The following is an 18369-nucleotide window of genomic DNA, read 5'->3' as shown; positions in this document are numbered from 1 at the left end:
ACCAGCACTGCGGAGAAGAATTGCAAGGGCCAGGCTGGAGGAGCCAGTGAGGAGGAGGAAGGACCCCCGCAGGAGTGTGGGAAGGGGCTCTCCCTCGCTGCAGCCCTGTCCCTGTGCAGGCGATGCCCTGGCTCAGCTCTGCCCCAGCCACGACAGCTCCAGGTCCCTCCCAGGCAGGAACAGCCCCTTTCCCCACATGCCCTGTTCTCCCCAAGGGATCTGCTCCTGCCTCACGCCATGGCTCGTTGGCAGCACCGGGGAAGAGCTGCTGAAGTGCTTTGAGCCCCTCAAGGCTGCGGGGAACAGGCAGCACCAACCAGAAGAGCTGACACTGCTCCGTGGCTGGGCAGTTCCAGGGTCCCAGCTCTGCTCCCCCACCCCTCCACAGCACAGGGAGCTGGCGTGGAAGATAACAGGGCTGGGGGGATGCCGCAGCCACGGTGATGAAAAGCAAAAGGGAATGCCTCAGGGAAACCAGGAGCCAGGGCACCACCTGCATCTGTTTTAGAAATTACTTTATTGCACTAAAAAGGGGAAGTAATCTGTAAACAAACATTCCATTCAGGTATTAATATATTTTTTTCACTCCAAAAATGCATCATTAAATCCAGCCACAGAAATATCAAAGCAGGAACAGTAGAAAAGAGCTACAGGGGAGGAAAGACCCAGCCAGGCCACAGTCCCGGCTCCCACTCCGCCTTCCCAACCGTCACAGGAGCCGGGCTCACAGCAGCATGTCCCAGGGCTCAGCGGACAGCAAGGCAGCCTTGGGACAGGTGGGAGGGGACAGCACAAGCCTCCAGGCCCTCGGGTCTCCCCCAGGGCCATCCCCAACCCAAGGAGCAGCCCAGGGCCCTGCTCTCAGCATCTCCCTTCCCCAAACCCAAAGGCACACAGCTCTGCCGTTGGGGATGCATCACCCCCCAACCCTCTCACAGAGCAGCACAATCTTTGCCCAGCTCCTGTTCCCCCCTCCCCTTGCAGCCTGCTGCGTCCTCCCCCACCCCCAGCAATGCAGGGTCCCACCAGCCCCTTGCAGGTGCAGCACCCCGGGGAGCACAGCACCCCAGGGACCACAGGGCACTGGTGAGGGGTGCACGGGGCTGTCGGGCAGCAACCAGCCAGGCATGGTGTTCTTCCTGCCCGGGTCGGCTTAGGGACAGGATGTTTGCTCGCAGCACAGGGATGTAGCCCACCCCAGAGCCCCTGGCTGCCCCCAAGGCGAGGCTGGGGAGCCAGGAGCACCCCCTGTGTTGGCTCCTGGGGGAGCAGTGGGAAGCCTCAGGTGGGAAATCCCCCACAAAGGAGGGACGTGTCTGCTCCTTAGGTCCTGCACGGTTTGTTTTCAGCCACAAGCTTGACAAACAGCCACAATCACCCCAAATCCCCCCGACATGCAAACACCGCGCTATCAGAACCATGCCTCGCGTACCTGAAACATATTTACAGACAGAAGTAAAACACGCTGGGAAAGATCAGCCTCAGATATAAATAGCCAACACTGAAATCTGCCATCTGCTGCAAAGGACAAGGAAGGAACATCAACTGCCACCGACAGAGGTTAACACAGAGGGACACGTGTGTGCGTGTGTGTCCACACATGCTGCAACAGGCAGGGACAGGAGCACTGCACATTCTGCTCCCTTCCACAGAAGCATGCAGAGCCCAATGCAACGGGTAACATCACACCAAACAACAACAACGCGTCTGTTTTATCCACCCGCAGAAATGCCCGGGCCAGCATTTCCCCCGCTCCCAGCGCCTCCAGCCAGTCGACCGGGACGGCAGGGAGGGATGGGCAGGGGTGGGAGCACTCCACTCCACCCAAAGGGAAACTGCAGAGCCAGGCCAGCCCCTCTGCGGAGCTGGGTCCTGCTGGGCACAGGGGCTTCACAGCCCCACGGGAGACATCCCTCCTGCCCGGTGGGTGCAGCTGTTCATAAGCCCCCGATCCCGCACAGGGGAGGGAGGGCAGAGGGTAGGGGGGCCTCAGCCACAGCCTGCGCCCCTGCCCGGTGACACCTGGGGATGTCCCCAGTGCCATCCAGACCACCAGCACTCAGGGTGGGCTACTCCTGTTGCCTCAGCTTTTGTCAGCAAGGACGCCTGCTGGGACACTGCCCAGGACGGCCCATGTGCACAGGGTGAGGGGTGCCAGGCCCCTCCATGGCAGTGCCTGCCCCTGGCATCTCCTTCCCACGGGCAGGGGACAGGCACAGGTGGCCTCCTGGATTTGAGCAAACCCAAAGCTCTGTGAGCAGTTTCCCACAGGTGGTCAGCAGCAGGGGACACTGCTCGGGGTGGGCAGGGAGGGTGTCCAGGGGGGCTGCAGGTGTCGGACTAAGCCAACTTGCACATCTGTGCAGTCCCACAGGGCTGGAAAGAGTCTAGGAGATGCTCGAAAGACACAAACCTGACTCATCCCCCAGGGTCACCTCCCTTGGCCCACTCTTGGGTCACCTCTGCAGTATTTTCTCTGCAGTTTCCAAGACTAGAAACTTGTCTTTTAAATTAAAGCTGAGATTGATGCTATCACCCGGCTCCAGGAGCTGGGGCTTTGAGAGAGGTGGCAGTAAGTATGCTACAGAGACCTACCCACCTCCAGCCTTCATGCTGGTCAGCTGGAGACCACAGGCACCAGGGAGGGAAGAGCCCAGCAGGTGACATCCATCCTCCCCAGTGGAGACAGGGCCAGTGGCTCCCTGCTGGGCTCCACGAGATGCAGCCCCAGGAGGGAGCAGAGGGAAGAGGCTGCGGATGCCAGCCCTGCCTGCCCCACCTCAGGAGAGCTGGTGCTGGCAGAACCCCCAGGGATCCCCATGCTCTACCACAGCCCCATCCTTCCTGCAAGGGGACCTTCCAAACCCTCCTGCAGTGAGGCCAGGGAACAGGGCCAGCCTCCCCCCCTCACCCCAGCCCCACAGGCAGGCAGGGTCCCTCTGGGGCTGGCTGCAAACACCTACAGGCAGGACAGGAGGGCGGTGAGCGGCAGCTCCTTTTCCCCCAGCAGTGTGTCCCGCTTAAGGCTGCTGCCCTTGTTGACCACCTTGAGCTTCAGGGACATCTTCCTGGCATGGCCAAGGCCCAGCCCATCGAAGAAGAAGTCCTCGTTGAAGACAGGGTTGCGGCTGTTCTTGACGATGGTGCTGCGCTGCTTCTGCAGCTTCCCAGGGTTGAGGCACAGCGAGACGCAGCAGTTGATGCTGCGCAGGTCGACGAGGGCATCGTAGAGGTCCTCGGCAGAGATGAGCCGCACGCGCAGCCGGGCGTTGGAGGGGTCGTACTCGGCAGCCAGGCGCAGGCTCCCGCCCCGGCTGAGCCGCAGGCTGTGCTCCCGGTTGCGGCCCGGCGGCAGGTCCAGGGGCAGCAGAGCAGCTGGCGGCTGCCCCCCGGCCGGGGCGCTCCTGGCGCGGCGCTGGGCACTGGGGCTGGTGTCGGCTGAGCTGTCATCGGTGGACAGGGAGCTGTTGCGGGCTACAGAGTGCTTCAGCTTGATGACCTTGGACTGGCTCTCCTGGCTGAAGATCTTCAGCAGGGAGACGGAGCGGGAGAGCAGTGGAGAGCCGAAGGGTGAAGACTCAGCTGAGGAGCATGTGTCGCTCTCACCGCCGCTGAAGTAGCGGCCAGGGTGCATGAGGGCTGCACCCAGGTCGGCAGGCGTCCGGGGCCTGCTCTCACCGTTGAGCTTGGCTCGGCGCTGGGCGCTGGGCGAGGTGGCCGGCGAGGGGCAGAGGCTGCTGTGCTCGCTGTGGAAGAGCGACTCTTTGCGCCGTGTGTGTGGGCTCTCCACCAGTGTGGCGAAGCCATAGGAGGTCTGCGCCTTGGGCACATAAGGCAGCGACATGGCCGTCTGTGCCTGCGGGTCCGCGTTGGTGCCGAAGCCCCCCTCGGCCGTCCAGTCCTCGGCGGTCTCGATCTGGATGATGTGTCGGCCGGCAGCCCGTGGCCGGGGACGGCTGGATGGCCGAGGACTGCGCGGGGGCTTGCGGCCAGCCAGGTCCTGCTCTGAGGCTGAGGGACCCAGGGCGGGTGCTGCGGGCGGCTCGGGACCCTCGGCCTCGGCAGGCGCTGCGCTCAGCTTGGGCGGGATAAAGAAGTCGGGGATCTTGTCGGGAGTGAGGACGTTGCTGTAGCGGGATCCCCGCGGGGACTCCTCCGGCCCCGCACCCCGGGACCCGCCGTTCTCCGCCACGCCGCGCAGCCGCTCCAGGAGCCACATGTTGCCGGCAGCTGCGGGGCTGGAAAAGACCCGATGGGCAACGCTGTCACCGGGGGCCGGGCACCGGCAGGGGCGGACCGGAGCCCGGGGGGGACCGAGACCGGCGACACCGAGAGGCAGGGACTCGCCAGCCCGGGGGGGGACGGGACAGGGATGGGAAGGAACCGGCCGCGCAGATGAGAACCGAGACCCGCCAGCCCGGGGGCGGGGAACGGGAAAGAACCGGCCGCGCGGTCGGGGACCCGAGGGACGCGGACCCGAGCGATGGGACGGGGCGGCCGCGGCGCACGGGGAGCCGCTGCCGGCCGCGACGCGACGCGACGCCCGGACAGACCGACTGACCGGCGCCGCCGAAGGCGAGCGAGAAGTTGCCGGGATCCACCGCCCCTGGAGCGGAGCCGCCGCCGCCGCCGCCGCCGCAGCCCGGGCGGGGCGGGCGCGGACGCGCTTTTATACGGCGGCGGCGGCCCCGCTCCTTCCCCGCGCCGCCGCCGTAATCCTCCGAGCGCGGCGCCCCCGCATTTCCCCGCGCCGCGCCCGGCCGGAGCGGGACCGAGCCGGGCCGAGCGGCCGCGGGGTGCTGATGCTCGGGGGGTGCGGGGGCCCGGCCCCGGGACTCCCGGCCGCCTGCCCGCGGGAGCGCCGGCGCTGGGACGGGACCGGGAGTGGGGGACCCCTGAGCCCGGAGCGGGACGGCAGCGGCCCCGTGCCCCCCCTTGGCGCCCTCCCGCGGTCGCGGACCGAGGCCGGCGGGACGGAGCCGTTCCCCCCCGGGGCGCAGCCGTCGCTCCCCTGCGAGCCCTTGAGCTCATCAAAGCGCTGAACAAAGCCAACAGCACTCCAAGGCGGCTCGGAGCTCAAGGGCTCGCTGAGTGCAATAAGTGGTTTAATATCGCGGCTGGAGGAGTGGGGGGAGGCAGTGCCACATGTCACGCGTTTCACCAGCACCGGGTGGGGACAGCGCCGGGGCAGGATACGGCCCAGGTGGTGCTGGGGGCACCGGGGACAAACCGTCAGGAGGATCCACGGAGCACCCCTGCAGGCCACGGTGCTGTGCGGGGGCAGGAGGGCAGCAGGAGTCTCAAACGAGTGTGATCAACCCCAGCCCAGGTACCACATGGATTTATAGCCTTGCGGACAGGGATGCACGAAGCAGGACAGTGGCACGGATGGGGGCCAGTGGCTATTCCTCCCTGGCTTCTGCTCCGTGGATGCCGTCAGGCTGCAGGGATGGCACCATCATCCCACAGCAGTGCAGAGCTGAGAATAATCACCAGGGAAGAAAGCCTGGCTTGGTGAGCTCCGTCGGCAGGGTCTGCGGCAGTCAGGCAGCGACTGTGAGAGGTGGGAGCTCTTGGTTCCCTCTGCATCCTGACTCCAAGCTGATAAAAAGAGGACAGCTGTGCCGAGCCAGACTGAGGGCCAGCGGCCAGCTCTGCCAGCACCTGGGAAAGGTGTCAGGAGAGAAGGTCCCCAGGGCCTGGGGGAACAACCCTCCTCCCTCTCTGGAAGCAAATTGCCCTCCCCTCTCCCTGCACCCCCTGGTTTTGCTGCCGCGTGCTGTCCGCCTGCCATGCCCAGGCCTCTCCCACCAGTGAGTGGGTGCTCCCTGGCAGGGCAAGTGCTCTGATTTATGCAGTTTCTTGGCACTTTGCTCTGCCTGGCTGGGAGCAGTGGCTCTGATCAACAGCAGACCCACACTGGGAGCGGGCCCCTTGGCATGGCTGCCCCTCACCAGCCTCAGGAAAAAGCTGCTGGGACCCTCCGAACGGGGCCTTGTGGGGAGCAGGAACCAGACAGGACCTGGAGGGGTCTGGGCAGGGATGTCTTGGGGGCAGCAGTGGGGAAGGGGGACAGTGGTGTCCCGGCTGGGCCCTGGACTCTGCACGGCAGGGCACTGAGTCCTGGGTCCCATGGCAGGGAAGAGGGTGGATTGAACCCAGGAGAGGAGGATGAAGTTCACAGGAAGGGGAGGCTGCTGAACAAAAGGCCTTTCCTCCATGCTGCAGAACAGCGGGTAAACAAGGTGCAGAAATGGTTGAGCTCCCTTGAGATAACAAAGAGCGCTGGAGCTGGGCCAGCCCTGCCTGATCAGATCAGGGCCAGCTGTCTCTGGGGCATGGAGGGGAGCAGGGTGCTCGGAGCTGCCTGCTGCCTGCACTGAGCTTGCCTGGGCTCAGCTCAGGGCAGGGTTTCCAGGTTTGAGGCAGAAGAGGAGCTGCAGTGTCAGGTGGAGATGCTGAGGACCTGAATGCTCCAGTTCCCAGTGAAGTGATTCCCAGCGCTTGCGGCAGGAGCTGGCATGGGCACTCGCATCTCCAGCACCTTGGGGACACGGGCTGTGCCGGGGGCATCCCTTCCCAGCAGCGCAGGCAGGGGCTGCAGCCAGCCCTGCTGCTGGCACGGGGCAGGCAGAGACCAGTGCTTGCCTGCAGCCACAGCCACTGTGTGCAGCAGGAGCTGCTGGACCCAGAACAGCAATGGGCAGAGAACAAACACTCACAAGGCCAGCAGAAAACAAGGTTTCCAGGGCCTCCAAAGTGGGCTCTGGGCCCTCACTCAGCACCCAGCAGTGTGGAGCTGGGAGGTGTGCCTTTCCTCGCCTGCCTCCCCCACATCCAGGGTTCTCCATGGATCTGGGCAGTGCAGGATGCCGGGAGGGGACAGCCCTTGGGGCTCCAGAGCTGCCTCCCCAGGCAGCGTGATGGGGAGCTGTGCAAGGGCTGGGAGAGGCGGACAGGGGTCCCTCGTGCCGGGCTGGAGGCCGCCAGAGGTGTGCAGTGCCTGGCAAGGCCTGGGCATGGCAGCGCTGGCAAGCGACGCCTGGCTGGGGACACTGGCAGAGCTAGGGATGCTGAAGAGGCTGGGGACAATACCAGGGCTGGGGAGGTGTCTGGTGGAGCTGGCAGCGTGCTACCACCTGCTGGAGGCTGGGAAAGAGAGAGCTCCACGAAGGAAAGGGGGTGGCACAAGGACTGTGGGATCCCGGGGCGCTGGCTGAGCCCCTGCCACAGCCCCTCCAGGGAAGGAGTGCTGCACTCATCTCTTCTTCTCCAGCTGGTTAGTTATTTCCATGAAACTTGCTGAGAGCCAGTGTGGGAAACTCTTACCCCTCGATCCAGGAAAACTGAACTTGGCAGTGTTTGCTGTCAGCACATCTGGAGACAGAGGGATGGTTGATCAGCGAGATCCACAAGGCCCTGGGAAAGCAAGGAGGCCATGTCCCTCTGCAGTTGCTTCTCTGTGGCTGCCAGACCTCCCCAAAACACCTTGGTCTCCCCAGTGTCACGCAGGCTGAAGGAGCAGTGCTGGCAGGTGAGTCACTCTCCCCTTCAGCCTGGTGTTAACTCTGGAGCCTACAGGCTGCTACTCCAAACGCACCAGCAGCCACCAGCAGTTTCAGCCCCAGCCTCCTGCGAGCCCCTCCTCCCTCAGCCTCCCCTTGCCCCCGGCTCAGTGAGGACCAATGCGAGCCGCACCGAGGGTGCAGAGCACACAGAAAGAAATCCAATTTCAGATGGGAGCATTCCCTGGTGTTCTGACTGCATTATTCATGTCCATACTTAACTCAATAAAGGCCTCATATTGTTTTTGCTTCAAGAATGATGCTGCGCAGCTCCCAGTCTGCCTCCACCCAGCGGGATCCTGCGCTTGTGCTGGGCAGCTGTGGGGCACTGCCCCACAGTGGGACCCTCTCAAGGAGGGTCCCTGAGCCCCCGGTTAGCAGCCTGGGGCAGGAGGGAGCAGAGCCCCCTGTGCCCATGGCCATCAGCACCACACACCAGCCTCAAACAAAGCAGTTAAACCAGTAAAATAAACATGCCACCAGCCCTTCGGGCACCTCACGGCAGCATCAGGGGGCTGAGGGGCCAGGGTAGAGCCAGCAGCAGCCGATGAAAGGTGTGGGCTCATTCTCTAGTGGCAAAAGAAGTAAGCCCAGGCTCTTGCAGCCTTTTCCTGCCTCTGCTATTGGGGGAACAGCGCAATTATCTTTGCAGATGCATTACTACATGACAAAAAATAGCAGCTGAGACGGAAGCACCGCATCCCTGTAGGTATTCAACTATCAATGGAAAATTACACATTCATTACTGGGCTTTATTTAGGGGCTTATTTTATTCTTTGACTCAGCCGGCACCTGGCAGCCCTGCCCCGGGAGGTGCCATCCCCAGCGAGGGGCAGAGGTGCCAGGGTGACCCTGCTCCCCGAGGTGGGTGCCGGCGGCAGCACTGGGCATGCGGGGCAGAGCCGGGCGGGCCACCAGCACCCGCCTGGGGCCGGGTGAGCAGAGGGGACTGGCAGGACCCCAGAGCCCGCCAGTGCCGGGGCTGGTGCCGGACCCGCCAGGAGGCTGCTACCCCACGCTTCACAGCCCAGCCACGCCGCCGGCTTAGAAAGCCTCCCACTGCCCGGCTCCAGCAGCACTGGGGCAGCCTTCCCTCGACTCTGCCGATTCCAGCAAAGTGTCTTTTCTACCTGTTGGCCACGCCGCGCAGGCGGGAGCCACGGCCAAGGCCCACTGAGGGGCTCTCGCTCCACCAGCCGCCAGGTTCATTAACGGGGATGAACAGCAGCTTGGCTCCGGGCTGCTCGGTGCCCACACCAGGCCTTGCCAGGAGGCTCCGAGGCGAGCGGCCACATCCTGCCCCGGGCGGAGGTGGGATGTGAGCCTGCAAGCAGTGGGGCAGGCAGGGTGCGGAGATGCTGTGCGCAGGGAGGAGATGCCGTGCAGGACCAGCAGCCTGGGGCCAAGCCCTGGATGCTGCAGCCCCCTTGGAGGTGGGGCGACTGGGGGTGATCCACATGCAGAAGGGGTACAGCGGCACCTGGGGGGGGGGGTCAGGGACAGACCTAAGTGAGTCCAGCCAGGAGCTGGTGGTGATGGAGATGCCATCCCTGCACCGCCTGCACCCCTGGCCCCGTTGAGCCCGCAGGCACAGCAGCTGGCAGCGGCAGCCCTGTCCCAGTACCATGCCCAGGGGTGGCACGAACAACCAGGGCGCTTCGCTCATTTCCACGTTTAATTAGAAATGTATTCCAAACCACAAACCCGCACCGAGCGCCAGACACGCTGGAGAAGGGGCTGTGTATGCTGTAAAAACCTGCCAAAGCCCCGAGCCGGCCGGGGGGGTCCTCGGGGGCTGTGGGACACCTCTCTTCCCAGCAGCCCCAGCCTCGTGAGCCAGTGCCGGTAGCTCCCCCCTGCCCTGCATCTTTCCCACCACAGCTTCGTCCTGGCCCCGGCCTGGGGAGGGCTGTAGGGGCTAGGGACCGCTGGGAGCCTCACATGGCAGCCACTGCTGGGGAGAATCCAGCTGGAAAGGTGGGAGCGACAGGGATATTCCAGCAGCGCCGGCCTCAAAGAGACACTCGAGTCAGCCCCACAGGCAGAGCCAAGCCGGGGGCTACAGCCCCCACTGATGGGGCACCCCATGGGTGGGGGCACCCCCTGAACATTGTTCCAGAGAGAGGGACCGAGGCAGGGAGCTGGGTCCTGAGCAGCAGCGCTGGGCGAGAGACACAGCTCAGTGTGCAGGGGGCTGGTCCCCTGGCTGCCCCTCACATACCTACACACGCACACACACGGGTGCACACACACACACACACACACACACGGATATGCACGCACACACATGCACGTGCACACCAAGCCTGCTCGCCCCATCCCACCTACGGAGCCCTGGGACAAGGCTCCTGGCGCCAGCCCCGACACTGTTTGCTCCATCATCATCCAGAGACCAATTCCATGTGCTGGGACGTAGCTGGTGTGGGGGGCCGCGGTTCTGGGCAACAGGGGCCAGTGGTACCAGCAGCTCAACCAGCCCCGTGCAGGCAGGGCTTCTGGGCAGGAGGGGGACAGGGCAGCCCCGCCGCAATGCCCACCCACGCCCCCTCCCTCTGCTGCGGTGAGCTGGGCACAGCCTGGGCAGGAGTGGGCAGCACTGCTCAGGCTGGCTTCGGGCCCCTACTCGCTCAGTGAGACCAGCCGCCGGCTCCCACCTTCGCAGTTTCATCTCTGCATGTGGAATAAAAGTCTTTGTGTCCAGCTGGGCAAGGAGCCCTATGCAGATGACGGAAGAGAGGCAGCAGAGTGGGGGGTCCTTTGGGGCCAGTGACTGCAAAACCCTGCTGAGGAGGGGGATCAGGAGCCCAACCCTGGGGGTGAAGGGGTCTTTGCCTACCCCAGACGCCAGGCACAATCAGAGGAGGGGAGAGTGGAGGGGCTCTGGCTTGCCCTGGGGCTGGGGTGAGTCCAGTGCCAGGGGAGCAGTTGGGGGCTCACGTACCCCCTGGCATCACTGCTTCCTCCGGACAACCTGGCGGAGGTGCAGCTCGCTCTCTGCAGCCACGATGGGCTGCTCGTTCTGCCGGTGGTGGCTGATGAGGTGGCTGATGCTCTCAAACAGCACATCCTTGGTCCTCACCTGGGGGCCAGGAAGCACAGCAGACCTGAACCCAGGAGAGACACCTCCCACCCAGCATTCCTGTGAAACCCCCCAGTACCCCCCCATCCCTGTGGACTTCTCCCCCAGTGTCCCTCCCACCCTGCCCTTACCCCCGTCCCCCATCGCTCACCCCGTGCCCTGCCCTTACCACGCCCTCGGGATCCACCAGCAGCAGGTGCTTGGGCTGCCCGCTGTGCATGCCGGTCAGCACGTACTGCCCCGGGTTGGTGAGGCTGTCCCGCACCAGGAAGTCCCCGTCCATCTGCAGGAGCCTCTCAGCATCCCGCCGGCTCATCTTCCCATGGTACCATGGCTCCCGCCTGAGCTGCTCCTCCGTGGGGGCAATGGGGGCTTTCCGCGTGGGGGGGCTCGGCCACTGGTCCTCGATGGGGAGGCTGGTGCTGCCCCCAGCAATGCACTCATGGAGCTTCAGGGCATCCTCGAAGGGCCCTGTGGGAGGCAGGGAGTGTGGGGCGTCACCCTGCCAGGGCACAAAGCGCAGCTGGGGCACGGCGGGGATAGGGACATGCTGAGCAGTGGCAGCAGGACCTGGGGGGTTACAGCTGGACCCACCTTCGGGCCAGACTCTGCTGCACCACAGCCACCCCGGGCAGGACACTGCGCCTGTGCCCAGACAAGGAGGGGATGGTGCCCCTCTGCACTGGTACAGCTGCCCCCTCCATGGGACCAGGCAGGGCAGGCAGATGGCGTGCCCACCCACACCCCTGCCCCGAGCATGGCCCTGCTGCCCTGGCAAGGGTGGGCGAGGACGGCTGCTCTGGGCTCAGCCAGCGTGGGCACCACCAGGGCTGCGGCACGTGGCTGGGCAGCCCACCGGCATGGCTCAGCCCCTCCGCAGCAGGTCCTGCACCAGACCCCCAGCCTGGTGGCTTACTCATATCAAAGAGGTCCTTTTTGGGGCTCTCCTCCAGCACCCCGTGAGCCGCTGCCTCCGGCTCCCAGGCGTCCAGGCTCTGCGTGTTCACGTACATGTGCTCCTCATAGTCCTGTGGCCCCAGGGGGTGGCCGTCTGCCTGCAGGTACCCATCGCAGGGCTGGCCTGCGAGGACCAGGCATCACTGCCAGCCCAGGCCGGGCAGAGCTGCGGGGACCCCCGCTCACCGTCCCTGGGGTCCCCCCCGCGGAGGTACCCACCCTGGCTCTCCAAGTCCCAGGGCGGCCCCAACTGGCTGCTCTGGTCTCGCCTGGCTGCAAACCCGCCCTGGGGAGAGGAGACAGCAGGGGTGTCGGGGGGACCAGCCTGGGACCCCACGGCAGGGCCAGCAGGGGCCCCAGGGGCTCACCTGGCTGGGAACACCAGAGCTGGAGGGCTGAGTGCGGATGTGACCCAGGATCGTGCCATGCTGGAGCCGGGAGTCGATCAGCCCCCCTGGGGGCGGCTCCTTCCCTGGGATGCTGTTGTAGTAATCGTGCTCAGCCACCTCATCCTCCCCCCAGGCCGACTCCTCTGCACCCAGCACCCTGCAGCATGGATGGGTGAGCTGGGGACACCCTCCCTGCCTCAGAGCCCCAGGGCAGGGATCGGGGCTCCCAGAGCAACCCCCACCCAGGGGACGTGCATGGGACAGAGGGTGCAGGGCTGAGGCAGGTCTCCCCATCCCCCTACCTGTCTGGGGGTGCCACCACCTTGGGGGGGCTGTGCAGGTACTGCTTGAAGCGCAGCTCAAAGGCCTGTCCTACCGTGCTGATGACGCTCTGCGCCAGCCCCTCGCAGCACTCCAGGATGTGGCAGGCTGCAGACAGACGGTCGATGGCTCAAGCATTTCCCCCATGCTCTCATCACCCCTCTGGGACCACCCTGATCCTCCCCTCGTGCCCCCCAAAAAGCATCCCCTCCTCCAGCCTTCAGCCCCCAGGGCATCCCTCCTCCTCTGCAGAGCTCCCGGCACAGGTGCCAGCATCACCTCTCTGGTTGATGGGGTCCTTGGCAACATAGGCGACATAATCCGTGGTGTCCTGGGGACAGAGGGGTTGCTCAGGGCCTGTGTCCCACTGCCGTGCAGGGAGCAGGGCTGGGGCCACTGGGGCAAGGGGACAGGCTCAGCCCGAGCCCCAAGTCCTGCCCCAAGACCAGGCTGCCCCACCCTTCAGCTCAGCCATAGGACAGGCAGCCCCCATCCCCACTGCCCCTGAGGGACCCCAGCCGGCGGACGGCTGGGGCATGCATGCCTCACCGTGTCCCCACCGGAGGCAAAGGAGATGGACTGCATGTGGTGGTTGGCGATGATCTGCAGGGGGGACACAGCCCTGGGGGGTTAGTGCAGGGGCCACCAGCTCCCCTAGTTTGTGGCAGGAGGCAGAGGGCTGGGAGATGGCGGGTGGTGGGGCTGCATCCCCAGGGACGGCTCTCACCTGGCGTGTAGTGGGGATCATGAGGTTCAGCCCATCAACAGAGATATTGACAGCGATACTCATGCCAGCAAAGCGGAGGTTGCTCTTGCCCAGGATGGAGAAGAGGGCTTTGTTGGGAGCCTGACAGGGGGAGAGAAGCATGGGGGCAAAGCAGCCCCCCAGGACTAGGTTTCCTGGGGTGAAGGAGGCACAGAAGGGTGCCCCAAGAAACCCAAGGCTCTGCCCCATGAACTGGGCAGGCACGCCCAACGCCCTGTCCCACAGCCCCGGTTGACCCCAGAGAGGGACAGGCTGGGTGGAAACTCACCTTCTTCTTCCAGATGCCCTTCACGCCCGGCACCGCCTCGTACAGTCTGTTGATGGCTTCCCTGCAAGCCATGGCCCCCTGGCTGGGTTACTGCTGCAGACTCCTGGCCCCTTCCCAGCCACCTCCTTGCCCACAGCTCCACGGGGTCTGGGGGCATCAGCCCCTGCAGCCCCAGGCGCTGCGGCGTCACCCCACGGTACATCATCCCAGCTGGAGCCACCTCCCTTCTCCTCTTTCCGCCCATTGATCCGCAGCAGTGCCCTTCGTCCATGTCCCCGTGTGCGGGATGGATCCTGTGGGGCAGGGGCCCCCCCAAACCCTGGCTCCATGTCCCCCCCTCTCCGCAGGACCCCGGGGAGGGGGAGCACCCAGGGACTTTGGGGGCTCCAGGTGGCAGCGGGGTGCAGGAGAGTAGGACCACGGGGCCGTACCTGGTGACCTGTGTCCGGGTGTTGAAGTCGAGGGACCTCATGGAGCGCAACACCTCGATGCACCCCATGTACTGCAGGGGGACATGACACGGTCAGAGCAGCCTCCTCCGACCACCGCTGCCAGCCCAGGGCAGGGGATGGGGAGGAGAGGAGGGGAGGAGCCGGGTGTCAGTGAGAAGGGCCCCTCCAATGCCAGCTCCAGGGCTCTCACCCCAACACACGGCACCCCTTCCCCCTCCACCCCAAAATGCCCCATCACATGCCCAGACCCCGCACTGAGACCCGACAAACTCATCTGCGTTCTATGGCTTGCGCCGCCCTCGCAGGGGCCGGCTGCGGCTGGGCCCTGGGGCTGGTTCCCCGGCACAGAACCCCCCCGCCCCGGCCGCCGGCCTCTCCCAGGCCGGTTCGGGAGGCCGTGCCGTCCCTCCCTGGATGTGCCAGGCCTTGCGGGCAGCGTAACGGGGCCGGGGCGCCGGCGATGGGGCAGAGGGGCGGCAGGCTGCGCGCACCGGCGGTGGCTGCCCACGGCACCCTCCGGGACGGATCCCCGCCGGATCCCCGCGGCCGCCGTCACGGCACCGCTCGGCACCGCGCGCTCCCGCGACGCCCGTGCCAGGGCAGGTCCCACGGGAGCCTGGGGACGCGGCCGTGGCCCTCGGCGGCAGACCCAGCTCTGGGGCAGCCGGGGGCGGGGGGACGGGACCCGGCCCGGGGACCCTGCCCGCAGCCGTCGGGAGGAGCGGGCAGACCCGCCGAGCCCCGGCCCGGCGGCGACGGGGCTCCCTGGCTGCCGGCTGCCCCGGACGCTCGTGGGGTCGGGGGCTGCGGGGGCTCCGCGCCCTTCCGCGCCGGGGCGCGTCGGGCTCCGGCTCCGGCTGCGGCGGGACTTACCCGGACGATGTAGGAGACGCCGGGCCCCAGCACCCGCTCGTCGGGGTGCAGCCAGCCCTGCGCCGGCTTGCGGATGAAGCTGCCCTTGCGGCTCCACTCCTCCCCGCCCGGCCGGGCCGCCTCCGCCCGCGCCGCCCGCCCCGCCGCCGCCGCCGGCCCCCGCGGCCGCCCGCCGGCCGGCCCCGAGCAGGGCGCGGCGCAGAGCGGCTCGCAGGCGCCCAGCACGGCGGCCAGCCCCGAGGGGGCCCCCCGCGGCCGCGGCGCCGCCCGCCCGTGTCTGCGCGGAGAGCTCCCGGCCGGCGCCGGCGGGGCCGCGGCCGAGGAAGCCGGCGGGGCCGGGGAACTTCCACTGCGGCATCCGCGGCAGCAGCGCGCAGAAGGTGGTGCCGGGCTCGGGCTCCTCGCCGCCGCGGGGCACGGCCCGGGGGCGCCGGGGGCCGGCGACGGCATGGGGGCGGTCAGCGGCTCGTCGCGGAAGCGGTCATACTTGGGCTCCGGGAGCATGCCCGGGGCCGCGCTCCGCTCCGCTCCGCTCCGCCGCTCCGCCGCCGCCGCGCCGGCTCCCGCCCCCCGCCCGCTCCCCCGGGGCCGCGCCGCGCTGATGTCATGGTGCGAGCGCTCCGCCGCCCGCCCCGGCCCCCCCGGCCGCCAGCGCATCCCCCGCCCCCCCCGTCCCACCCCACCCCCAGCATCCCCCGGCCGCCTCTCACCCCGGCCGCCTCTCACCCCCCCCAGCATCCCCCGCCCCCCCCCGGCACCTCCTGGCTGCCGCCGCCGCCGCAACCCGCCCCCCCCAGCATCCTCAGATCGCCTCTCACCCTCCTCCGCTCCCCCAGCACCTCCCAGCTGCCCGGCCCCCCCAGCATCCTCAGGCCGCCTCTCACCCCCCCCCACCCCAGCATCCCCCTCCCTCCCGGCAGCTCCCGGCTGCTCGCCCTCCCCCGCTGGGCACAGTCCGGGCTGCCTGTGCCGGCTGACAGACCTCGGGGCACGGATCGGCCGCCCCCACACCTGGGCTGCCCCCCCACATCTGTATGCCCCCGCAAACACAGCCTGCGAGGACGGAGCCATTCTGCCCGGTGCCCTGGTGCAAACCCACTGCCTGCAGCCCACGGCTGAGCCGCACCCCCCTGGGCTCCCACCGGCCCTGCGGGCTCCCAGCTTTGCCGCGGGCGCTGCAGGGTTAACGGGCGGGGGGGGGGCAGTGGAGCGGGGGAGGGGGCACTACTGCATTCCCCCGGGAGCCGTAAGGCTGATGCGGGGCTGTTCACCGCTCAGATTTTGCAATTAGCTGGAGTGGCGAGCAGGCAGCTTCTGGAAGGGACCAGCAACCCCTGGCTGCTGCCCTCGCTCCCAATGGGGACATTTTCTGCTCTTTCCCCATCTTCATCACCGAGAAGCCATTGCAGGGGGCCCGGGGCTGGCAGGGAGGCAGGGGTGCGGGAGCCATTGCCAGGCTTGGCCGCACAACAGGGCTGCCCTGTTTCTGTGCTTCCCAGCCCAGTGGTCTCTTTCACTCTGATTTCAGCTGCCTCCAAAGCCAGGTCTGGCTCCCGCTTGTTTATATCTGTCTGTAGGGCTCAGGCAGTAAAAAGCACAATCATTTTCTTGCTTCTCTGCCAGTATCTGCAGCAAGTAGGGGAAGAAAAAAACCAAACCAAACTTAAAGGCACTTTCTGACCTCAGCCAAGCAACTCGCCCTTCCTCCAGCCCTGGGGCTGCTGCTTTTTTCCAGCAGTTCAAAGGACTCAGACCTCCTGTCCGAGCCTGGCACCAACCCACAACATCCCACTCCCCGCAGGGCTTGGAGAGTGGCCAAGCCACGCATGTCCCCCCAGCGTGAGATGGGCGCTGGGCCCGTACAGATGGAGTCAGGGGCTCCTGTTGGGGTTTTCTGCCGGTGCCCGGAGCGGCAGGAGCCAAGCTCAGGCAGAGCATGCAAGCCCTGTCCATGTGAATCGGTGGGGTGATGCTCCAGCATGACTCACACCAGCCACCCAGCACAGCCCTGGCAGAGCCAAGGACCAAGCCTGGAGCTGCTGCTTCCTTCTGAACTCACCCTCTTCCCTGGTGTTTCCAGTGCTTTGCCGTGGATGCTGAACCCCCGTCCCACCCTGGCTCCAGGCTGGCTGGGTACAGAGGTGCAAGGGGCCACAGGGTGAGGGGGGCCCACATCTGAAACCCACTCCCTGGCCCAGAGCAGGACCCACAGCTACTCTGCCATGCTGATGCCCTGGGGACCCTTGCCTTTCCCCGTCCCACCCCAGCCCTCCATCCCCTCCATCGCCAAAGTCATCATAACACCCGAGCTCTGTCCCTGCGGTGCTGGCATCATGGGCTCTGCAGAGCAGACATGCTTGGCTCCAGCTGCCCGAGGAGCCTCCTTGACCGGGTGGAAACCACCCCGTTCCCCTGCCTGCAGAGGCAATGCTCGGCACAAACAAAACCCGAGCCTCCCCTGAGGCCAGCCATGCCCTGGGCCGCCTTTGTCTTGCCTTCTCCTTGCTGTCTCCTGCTCCCTGGCAGGTGATGGGGTGAAAGCCAGTAATTGCTCTAAGTGCGATCAATAAATCAAGGTAATAGAATTACATGTGCTGTTGCCATATTAGGAACCGCTTCTCTGCTCTCTCCTCTCTCCACCCTCCTTGGTTTTGTTTTCAAACCGCTGCAGTGGACTGGAACGGGTTGGGCTCCTCCGTGCCCTCGAGGCAGCTCCAGCAGGGCTTGGTGGGGACTCGGATCCCTGCCCGGTGTGGGCAGCTCTGGGTGCACATTCCCAGAGGCTGGGCCTCACCCCCATGGAAGGCACTGGGTCCCCATGGAGGTCACGGTCATTTTACCCTATGCCATGTGCAGAGTGCTCTGGGGTCCACGGCACCCTGCGGCATGAGGACGGGACCAGGCACCCTGTGGCGTGGGGATGGGAGCAACGCCGGGCATGGAACAGCAGCCCCCGCTGGCCCCACACCCACCGCAGCCGCCTGCTGCCCTGGGGAGACGGAGCTGCTCTCCTGTCCTGCACAAGTCCCTGGTGGCCAGGGGATTATTTTCATCTAATTTGCAGCCGGTCTTAGGCTCTGGAGAATTAGCTTCATCTCAAGGGATTTACCCTGGCTGCTTTTAATCATTACTTAAAGGAAAGCCTCTCTGAATAAAGGCTGGATGACAGCCTCAGGTGCTCCGTAGGCTGGGGGAGCCCCGCAGCACCTTGTCACCCCACTGCTCTGCAGGGCAGTGTCCTGCCTCGCCACAAGATCCCTCCAGGCTCTCCCGGTCACCACCACATGTGCAGGCTGGTCAGGAGCCCCACAGAGCCCGGACCAGGCGAGGCTACTGGGGCGGCCAACTCGAGGGGGGACAAGCAGGGCTGGTTGCTGCCCTGCCACTCCCCAGAGGCACCCGATTTGCATAACTTTTCTAAACTGTGCCTAATTAATCTCTTTACACCTCTGGCACTGTATTAGGGGAATCAACATCAAGTGCTCTCCAATCCATGAAGGATTAATTAGGGGAGGAGAACGTGTGCGCCCACAGCCAAGCAGGTGAGCGACTTCCCAGCGGTGCCGAGGCAGGCGCTGCTCTCCTGCTGCAGCACCAGCAGCCTCACCACAGCCCCCCGTGGCGCTAAGCCCCTCCAGCCCCGGGACCGGCTGCCCCCTCCCCACGTCCCCTTGGCGCCAGGCTCAGGGAAAGGGCTGG

General features: G+C 66.0%; 2 protein-coding genes across 2 annotated transcripts; both read right to left on the bottom strand.

Moving 5' to 3' along the window:
• Positions 1-498: 498 nt before the first annotated feature.
• C2CD4C (C2 calcium dependent domain containing 4C) lies at positions 499-4277 on the bottom strand. Its single transcript, XM_075077335.1, has one exon. The coding sequence runs from the start codon at positions 4217-4219 to the stop codon at positions 2960-2962; it is 1260 nt and encodes a 419-aa protein (XP_074933436.1). The 5' UTR covers positions 4220-4277; the 3' UTR covers positions 499-2959.
• A 4945-nt stretch (positions 4278-9222) lies between these two features.
• SHC2 (SHC adaptor protein 2) lies at positions 9223-15249 on the bottom strand. Its single transcript, XM_075077323.1, is given in 14 exon segments — positions 9223-10644; positions 10814-11115; positions 11561-11725; positions 11821-11887; positions 11970-12147; positions 12293-12419; positions 12591-12642; positions 12861-12914; positions 13039-13158; positions 13346-13406; positions 13777-13847; positions 14671-14929; positions 14931-15078; positions 15081-15249. Coding segments are annotated over 14 exon segments (1827 nt in total). The 5' UTR covers positions 15175-15249; the 3' UTR covers positions 9223-10515.
• Positions 15250-18369: the final 3120 nt, after the last annotated feature.

The sequence above is a fragment of the Phalacrocorax aristotelis genome, chromosome W (genome assembly GCF_949628215.1).
Source record: "Phalacrocorax aristotelis chromosome W, bGulAri2.1, whole genome shotgun sequence".
NCBI lineage: Eukaryota > Metazoa > Chordata > Aves > Suliformes > Phalacrocoracidae > Phalacrocorax > Phalacrocorax aristotelis.
The sequence above is the reverse complement of the archived record's forward strand: the minus strand, read 5'-3'. Positions and strand labels throughout refer to the sequence as shown.

Coding starts and splice junctions, on each gene's coding strand:
- C2CD4C (XM_075077335.1), bottom strand. CDS start 4,219: ATGTGGCTCCTGGAGCGGCTGCGCGGCGTGGCGGAGAACGGCGGGTCC.